Genomic DNA, 9,011 nt, shown 5'->3' with positions numbered 1-9,011 from the left:
GCGGAGTTGCGCCCGCTCCCGCCCTCGCCCTTGGCGAGCCCTGGCGCGGGGACAGGCCGGCCCACAGAGGCTCGGTCCGGTCCTCTCAGGGGGACCCGGAGGAGGGGGTGTGGCCGCGAGACGCCGGAAGCCCCCGCCCCACCGCCCGGAGGGGAGAGCTGCCCGAGCCATGCGATCCTCTTGTTCCCCACCCTCACCCCGCCCCCCATTGACCCCAGCCCGGGACCCTCCCTCCACTGCCATGCTTAGGCCTCTCAGCAGGCTCCTCCCCGAATGGCGGGTGCCCCGCGGCAGCCATGTTTCCCTGAACCTCAGTATCCCCTCCTGACCTGGAAGGGCGGCCCCTGTTCTCCGAGGGCCCTGACAGTGACAGACCGGGCGGAGCCTGCGCTGCGGGCAGCACGCGCTGACCCAGGCCGAGGGGACTTTAACCCCGGCTCCTCCTGGATGTGTGAGGGGCGGTCTCCATGCTGTGGCCCCTTCCCGCCCTGGTAAGTGCCTGGCCGGGCCACGGTGCTGCATGAGGACGGGCAGGTGCCTGCCTCCTCCTGCCGCCCCTGGGCAAGGCCAAGCCCACCACAGGGAGCAGAGCCTGGGGACCGCCGGGTGGGAAGGGCCGTGAGCCTGGGACCCGTCCTCCACCCCCGAGCCGCCCGGGAGCCGGAGGCGCAGGGAGACCAAGGACACGCGGCCCGTGGAGGCAGATCCGGACAACAAAGATCAGGTTGTCTTCAGCCACTCGACCCTCCTGGCGTCGCTGCCTAGTCGCTGCCATAGCAGAACCTGCGGCCGGCCGGGGACCAGGGTTGCAGGGCTTCCTGTCCCCGCCTCTGCTGACCGCGCACCCGGGAGGGTTGCAGCGAGCTATGGCCTTGCAGCTCTCCTCTGACCTGGGGACCAGGGGGAGTGTCCACCTCCGGGCCTCAGTTTCCCTGTAAGTAAATGTTCGGCCCTGGAGTTCTCCAGAGCAGGGCCAGCGGGTCAGAAGCCCTGCCACCCCGGTTCCGAGGCTCCAGGGTCTGCCTCCACACACAACCAGCTCTGGGGAGCATGGGGGCAGGGGAGGACGTGTGCATGGCATCTCCTGGACACTCCAGCTGAAGTCCTGTAGCGCGTCATTAGCTTTCCGACCCGAGTAGTTCCTTTGAAGCACTCCAGACAGCACTCCCAGCCAACACGGGTCACTCACGGTGGAGAGCACAGGAGGGCTGTCTGTGTCTGCAGGGATCTGTGCCTCCATGGGAGGGTCTGTGTGTACATCTCGTGTCTGTGCAAGAGGTTCACAGGCTTCCTGTGTGGTTTGTTTGCACCTGTTTTAGTTTCCACTCCTTGGAATACTACCAAGACTGAACATCTTTATTAATAATTTAATCTTTTTTAAAGCTGCCTGCTAGTGTGATTACTGGGTTTTCTTAGATTACTAGAGGCCTGGTGCACAAAATTCATGCATGGGTAGGGTCCCCGGGCCTGGCCAGCGATCAGGGCTGATCTGTGGGGCGACTGGTGGGGCAATGGGGGGCAGGGGTCGCTGGCACCTGCCTTGGCTGGCCAGGGGCCTGCGGGCAGCTGCTGCATTGACCACCCCCTGGTGGTCAGTGCACGTCATAGCGACCAGTCATTCCACTGTTCAGTAGATTTGCATATTAGGCTTTTATTATATAGGATTTTTCTCTTAATGGTAAGACCTCTCTGCATATTATTACTTTTACATAACAAATTTTACAAGGGTTCTAGTTTTGTGCTTTATCTTTTAACTATATTTGATTTAAAACAAATATTTACTTTTGAAGTCAGTTTATCAGTATTTTCCCTTATATTTGGTTTCTGGAGGCTGGGCTTGCTGAGCGTGGGTGGGGTTTCATCTGATGATTTCATCTAAACTTCTAAAGGTTATCTCTATTCCATGAAAATAAAAATTACATTTTTCCTTTTCTAAAGAAATATTTATTGTTTTTCCTCTTTACAAATGTGATGCATGCGTATTGTCAAAAATGAAAGGGAAATAGTTTAGGTACAGTGACTGAGTTTTACTATCGAAGAACAAGGCTTCTCTCCCCCCATTTGTTTCCATTTGTGACCCTCAGTGGTGATCCATATAATTTTGTTCCTAGAAAATCTACTTTTCTTGATGGTGTTGGGAATGGGATATTTTCTAATTGGTTGTTGGTATAAAAAAACCTGTTTGTTTTCCGAGTGTCAGGCTATCAACTATCCAGATGTCCATGGCCAGGATGCTGGGCATAGGCAAGCCTCTCTCCTCTCTGCCACCTAATGACCTATTTGTTTTTGAATGTTACTTTTTAACTGGTCTTCATTTCTGATTTAAAATGTAATAAATAAAATGAGGAAGATTTGTTTCCATGTAAAGATTGCTACATTCATTTCTCTCTCAGGGTTTTCCACCAGGGTAAGTCTCATGGTACCTGATTCAGTTCAACATTAATCTCAAGAGTTTTCTACATCCTTCTCATTAGGATTTTCCTTCACTGTGGACATTCTGATGTTGACTAAGTTGGAAGCTAAACCTGAAGGCTTTCCCACACACATTACACACATAGGGTTTCTTCCAGGTGTGGACAGTCTGATGTATAATACAGTCAGAACTGTAGCTAAAGCCTTTGCCACACTCCACACATCTGAAGGGTTTCTCCCCAGTGTGGCTTCTCTGATGCCGAATTAAATGGGCATTAACATGGAAGGCTTTTCCACACTCCTTACACTGAAAGGGTTTTTCTCCAGTATGGATTCTCTGATGTACAATATAATCAGAACTACAGCTAAACGCTTTATCACATTCCTTACATTTGAAAGGTTTCTCCCCAGTGTGTATTCTCTGATGCCTAGTTAGTTTGGCATTGATACTGAAGGCTTTCCCACATTCTTTACATTGATAAGGTTTTTCTCCAGTGTGTATTCGGTGATGATCAAGTAGGTTTCTTTTAGAAGTAAAGCATTTTCCACACTCATTACATTCAAAGGGTCTCTCCCCAGTGTGAATCCTCTGATGCTGCATTAGTTTTGCATTGACACTGAAGGCCTTTCCACACTCATTACACTCATAGGGCTTCTCTCCAGTGTGGATTCGCAGATGCTGTCGAAGCTGGGAGTTACACCTGAAGGCTTTTCCACATTCATTACACTCATAGGGCTTCTCACCAGTGTGGATTCTCTGGTGCTGGATTAACTTCCCTTTGACACTAAAGGCTTTTCCACATTCAGTGCACTCATAGGGCTTCTCACCAGTGTGGATTCTCTGATGCTGAGTGAGTTTTGTATTATTACTGAAGGCTTTCCCACACTCCTTACACTGACAGGGTCTCTCTCCAGTGTGGATGCTCTGATGCTGCCTAAGCTGGGAACTGCACCTGAAGCCTTTCCCACACTCATTACATTTATAAGGTTTCTCTCCAGTGTGGATTCTCTGGTGTTGAATTAATTTTGCATTAACATTGAAAGCTTTCCCACAGTCATTACACTCATAAGGTTTCTCCCCAGTGTGGACTCTCTGGTGTGTGATATATGCAGAACTGCAGCTGAAGCCATTTCCACACTCCTTGCACTGATAAGGCTTCTCTCCTGAATGGATTCTCTGATGCCTGCTTAGACTCCCATTAACACTGAAGGCTTTCCCACACACCTTACACTGATAGGGCTTCTCCCCACTGTGGACTGTCTGATGTGTAATGTAATGGGAACTGTAACTGAAGCTTTTCCCACACTCCACACATTTGAAGGGTTTCTCCCCACTATGAAGTCTTTGATGACAAATTAATTTTGCATTAACACTAAAGGCTTTGCCACAATCCTTACACTGATAGGGCTTCTCCCCAAGGTAGCTGTTTTGATGATGAAGTTGAGAGTTATACTTAAAGGTTTCCACTAATTCTTCACATTCAAATGGTCTTTCCCTGGAATTACTTATTTCATGATGGATAAGTTTTGTGTCAAAATTTAAGGATTTCTCCAATCCTGTACACTCAGGGGGCTCCTCTCCAGTGGTGATGATGGTATTACACTGATTCAAGTTTGGACTCTGACTAAACAAACACTCCTCCATGAGGCTTGTGTCATCTTTCACTGTTCCATCAATGACACTGCTGTTTTCTTTCTTCATACTTACTACTAGGTGGACTTCCTGCTGTTGTTTTTCTAGAATATAGGCTTCTGAGAAGTCTGTTTCCTGGGAAAAGTCCCCCTGAAGTACAAATGATGTATTATGTTTTTCTTTGTTCATTTCCTTTGTCATATTATGGTCAGCCTGGATATCAATATCTAGTATAAAAAACATAAAACAGGAAATGTTAAATCCATATATGCTAATAGGAAAAGATACAAAGATACACTGTTAAGTAAATAAACAAGTTGAGAAATAGTATGTAGAGTAGATTCCATTTGTGTAAAAGAAAATTAAAAGGGCAGGCATAGACATATATATTTGTACTATGCCTAGAAAACTTCTGGAAGAAGGCAAAATAACAGGAAGTTTAATATATTTCCCCACCATTTTATATACCTTTTTTACTGTTTTGAGCATGTGCCAATAGTATAATTTTAAAGTAATAATTTTGAAAAGACAACCTGTCTCTAAACCAGTAATAACCAATAACATAAAGGTTAAAAGTGAGAAACATCTATGTGAGAGAGAAACATTAATTGGTTGCCCAGTTATCAAACCTACAACCTAGATATGTACCCTGACCGGGGATCAAACCCACAACCTTTTTGGTGTATGGGATGACATGAGGAAGTAATTTTAAAAGAAAGTCAACTCTGCTGACATGAGTCTTATACCTTACACCTTCCCCTTCTGCTTGCCTAAAACCCATTTGAGTTCTCACCCCAATAAACCTATATTCATGGATTAGATCAATGTTTCTACTATTAGCTCAGATCATGATGGGTTGTTCAAAAACTTCAGGACTATCTACTGTCTATAGATTTTTCCAGACACCTTTGATTAAGGGTCTCCACAATATCACTTTTTCCCCCCTCTATATGCCAAGCACTTCAAACTCTCCATGTCCAAAACATGTCTTTGTTGGTCAGAGATCATCTGGCTGAAACCATCTTTTAAAAAAAGAGGATTCATTGAAGGGATGTAAGAGAATCTTATGGAACCCAAATGCAGGAGGTAAAGCTAGGCCTCATGGGAAATGGGAAGTCATCTGGCAGCTACTCTGCTTGAGCCAATGAGAGCCTCACTACTTCAAGTGTGGTCTGGGAACCGAAAACATTGGCATCACCTGGAAACTTAACAAAAATGCAGAATCTTGGCCCCATAACGGACTTACTGAATAACAATCTGCATATTTGTAAGACTCTCAGGTAATTCATTTGCATATTGTTTGAGAAGCAATGAATTACAGCACTTCCTCCCTTCTGCCTTATTCCCTATAGCTTACTATATAAAGCTGTCTCCTCCAAAAAAACAAAAATAACTAATGTAACATTGAGCACACACTATTAGCCAGGCACATGATACATGTTATCTCATTCCATCCTCAAACTGTAAGACTAGCACTAAAACCTACTTTTATTATTATTATCCCATTTTCAGGGATGAGAACACTGACTCTCAGAGAACTAAATAATTGACTTGCTCAAAGTCACACAACTAGGAAGTTGCACAGTTAGGACTGAACCTCAGAAAATCTGCCCCAAAACTATACTTCTAACCACAGGGCTATTTTTCTGTTCTGTGTAAAGTATTAAATAGACAATGTTTAGAAAACTAGCAAGAACCCTCTCCCTGCACCCAAATTACTTAATCCATTCATTTTTTTCTAAGTAAGGTAGAATTCTAAAATTAGGATTAAGTTAGAATGAGGCATTTGAAAATGATCTGTTCTTAGTACAAAGAAATAGAAAATTGTGAAAATAGAAAAGATCTGAATTGAATCTATCTCTATATAGATCATCAAAATTTATTTAAATTTTACTCTGTACAGCTGGCCAATAAGCGTGGCACAGTTATATGTTGCTAACATGCTAACTCATGCTTACATGCTAACTCTTTCTTCCTAAAGAGTTAAACTTTCCAGCATAATAGGCAATATGTGCTTCCCTTACCAGTCCAGAGGCCTGGAGGGTCTGTGCCTGTTTCAGCAGCCAGTGGAGATGGGCCCCCCAGCTCACCTCCTCCCTCCAGTTGTAAGATCACAGCAGGTTTGATAAGTGGAAATCCTGTTTTGGGGGAAAGGAAATAGGAGAGAAGGGTGAATAGTCTGCCATTGGGTGATACGATTGTCTTGGCAACTGCCGGGGGGGGGGGGGGGGGGGAGGGGGGGGAGGGGGAGGGAGGTAAGAGCCCCAAGGTGTCTGTGAGGGGGGGAGGGGAGGGCTTGAGGAGGTGAGGGAGAAGTCGACAAGGGCCCAGACCATGGGCCCAGGAGACTTCATGCAGAGCAAACAGAATCTGCCCAAAGGGACACCAGTTTCTGACCTTGGCCTGAGATATTCAGAGTGCACGGACATCTTTGGAAAGACCGAAGATGCAGGTGAGGGGGAACTAAAGATAACATTGTAAGTTGCTTTTTCCACACTAAATCACAGCTTCTATAGGTCCATAAGAGTGTACACTAGTCCCGGCAAAATCCTATATTGACCCAAAAAGGGCTTGGGGTTTGCCCTTCCCAGCAATCCCTGGGTCTAGAGAATTAGGAATCTCAGCCTCTGGAGTCCCCACTCAGTAAAGGATTCACCAGAGACCCCACCTGCAACATGTAAGGGAAGTCAGGAAACCCCAACCGACAAGTCTGGGTCCAGGGGGAGAGGCCTTACCCAGGGAGGCCACATTCCCATAATTCTCCAGCATCACATCCCTGTACAGAGCCCTCTGTGCAGGGGACAGGCCATCCCACTCCGTTGGGGTGAAGTACACAGCCACATCCTCAAAGGTCACCGACTTCTGAAACAACAGGTTCCTGCTGCCCTAGGGCCAATTCCATGGCTCAGGCCCTAAGTGGGGGGCAGAGGGCAGTATAAGGGCTCGGGGAGGGAGCTTGTGAAGAGTAATTACATGAAAGTAATAACACGGCAAAAAATGTGAGAAAAATACCTGAAAAGCAAGCCAGGGCACATTTGACTTCTCTCGTGGCAGAGAAACCTCATGCCGTTTTTATGCTTCTAAAAGATAGTACAGCCACTCCCTCACTGGTGGACACGGCTCAGGACCCACCCACCAGCATTCCCACTTCATCTCCTTGAGGTCTGGGCTTCTCCATCCTGCTCCCAAAGAATGGCCATGGCTTCCATCTCATCCAGCCCCATCTGCAGCCTGATCCGCGTCACCAACTTCCCAGCAAGGGGCCGTGCCGCCTCTGCTTCAGAACCTCCAGCAGAGGAAGCTCAGTGCTGCCCAGACCAGCTTGGGGACCAGGGGTGAGGGGGTGGCAGCAACAGCCATCCTGCTTCCAGATGGGTCTTGCTGAAAACCCGACGTTTTGTTACCCCCTCCCATTCAAGCCTCATCCTTTCCACCGTCATCCAAGGTTTGGATGAGAAGGGAGCTCAGCTTTCCTGTTGGCCAGCTCCTCAAACACCCTTTGGCTGCTCCTCTTTGCATCAATACCCTCTGCAGTCAGCACCGGCTCTGCCACTCAGGGCTGATGCTGCATGCTCGCAGGCCCGGCTCCTCCCTCCTGAGCAGCTGCAGACTCCGGCTGCTCTCTGCCCGCCTCAGCCTTCTCTAACAACCTTGGGGACACATTGGCAGGGATTTGCCCTCAACTCCTGTCTGCCAGGATCTGTCTTGGTTGACTCTACCAACCTCCACCCAGCAAATAATCTAGTCAGCTTCTGGGAGTTACTGGGAGTCACTCGCTGTGTGACCGCGGACAGGTCAAATAACTTCTCTGAACAAAATTAAATGCCTTCACTGCCCACTGCCACCGCCCTTTCCCCAGGTAAGCTGGTGCCTCCTCCTGAATTCAAACCTCAGTTGGTGTCACCCACCACTATCTGTGCAGGAAACCTCAGCTAGAACCCTGGGGATTCATTCTTGACTCCTCCCTCTTCCTTACCCCCATCTCCTGACTCTGACTCTAAGTCCTAACGGTTTTTATGTTAAGCATTACTAGAATTAGATCCCCCTCTTTAACAACTACTTTCCTGATGAAGCCCACATCGCCTGGACCAGGAGACTTCTTTCTGAAGTGGTCACCCTGCTTTTGAATCTCCCTAAAAGTTATTCCCTACATAGCCATCACAAATCTGACCAAGTTAACTCCACTGGCCCCACACGTGCCCCAAGGCTGGGCAGTGAAGAATCACACAATGGCTGTGAGACCTTGGGCAAGTCACTCTATCTCCTTTGCCTTCGTGTCTTTTGTGGTGTAATGAGTCCAACACAGCACCTATCTCAGAGGTCAGTTGTCAGGAATGAGCAATCCATGCAAAGTGCTTAGTATGGTGCCTGCAGCATAGGAAGCCTTAAGTGATGTTACTGGAGTTACTGTGACTATGACTTTCCCAACCTGCAGTCCATGGAGGTCCATGGATGAGCCTCAGGGGGTCCATGACGTCCCTGAAACTGCAGGGAAAACTTGGTTTGCACATGTGTTTTTCTGGGGGAGAAGGTCCAAAGTTCTTATCAGAGACCTACAGTTTGAGCCACTGCACCCCAAGCCCTGAAAGCCTCTGAAAACACAGTGAGACAGCCTGTCCCACAGGGCTTCCAGTTTCCTTCCTCCCTTGCCCCCACTTACCTCCTCTTCCCCTCAATTAGAAGCACAGCCCTGCTTCACCTGTACCTGGTCCCTGGGAATCCCAGTCCTCTGCTGCCTCCTCCATTCACACCCATACACGGAGCATCCTACCTGGTCAGTTCCCACATCTCCTATTCCCCAGAGCCCTCTGCTGAGGGGAGCAAAGAACCTCAATGTGCCCAACACGACACCCCTGCCTTCGGGCCCGCTCCCCTGCTGCTTCCATCCCTCTACATCACCACTCTTCCCACAAGTCCAGTCGGGCAGGTGTAAGCATGGAGGCCCTCTCCAGCTCTCATCACCAGC

General features: G+C 48.0%; 1 protein-coding gene and 1 pseudogene across 9 annotated transcripts in view; both read right to left on the bottom strand.

Moving 5' to 3' along the window:
* Positions 1–2,179: 2,179 nt before the first annotated feature.
* The window catches only part of LOC102417829 (zinc finger protein 23), a 24,213-nt gene continuing 17,381 nt past the window's right edge, over positions 2,180–9,011 (bottom strand). For 3 of the 9 annotated variants that reach the window (XM_023756046.1, XM_023756047.1, XM_023756048.1), the window contains exons 3-5: positions 6,781–6,957; positions 6,070–6,183; positions 2,180–4,272 (exon numbers count right to left, since the gene is read on the bottom strand). In XM_023756046.1, coding sequence (XP_023611814.1) covers positions 2,471–4,272; positions 6,070–6,183; positions 6,781–6,814 — 1,950 coding nt within the window. In that variant the 5' untranslated portion in view covers positions 6,815–6,957 and the 3' untranslated portion in view covers positions 2,180–2,470. Of the gene's footprint in view, positions 4,273–6,069; positions 6,184–6,780; positions 6,958–7,057; positions 8,531–9,011 lie in introns of all 9 variants that reach the window. The other 6 variants (XM_023756043.1, XM_023756049.1, XM_023756044.1 and 3 more) reach the window with 6 other exon arrangements.
* Positions 2,193–2,343, bottom strand: LOC111826536 (annotated as a pseudogene).

Source organism: Myotis lucifugus, unplaced genomic scaffold (genome assembly GCF_000147115.1).
Source record: "Myotis lucifugus unplaced genomic scaffold, Myoluc2.0 scaffold_88, whole genome shotgun sequence".
Classification (NCBI taxonomy): Eukaryota; Metazoa; Chordata; class Mammalia; order Chiroptera; family Vespertilionidae; genus Myotis; species Myotis lucifugus.
The sequence above is the reverse complement of the archived record's forward strand: the minus strand, read 5'-3'. Positions and strand labels throughout refer to the sequence as shown.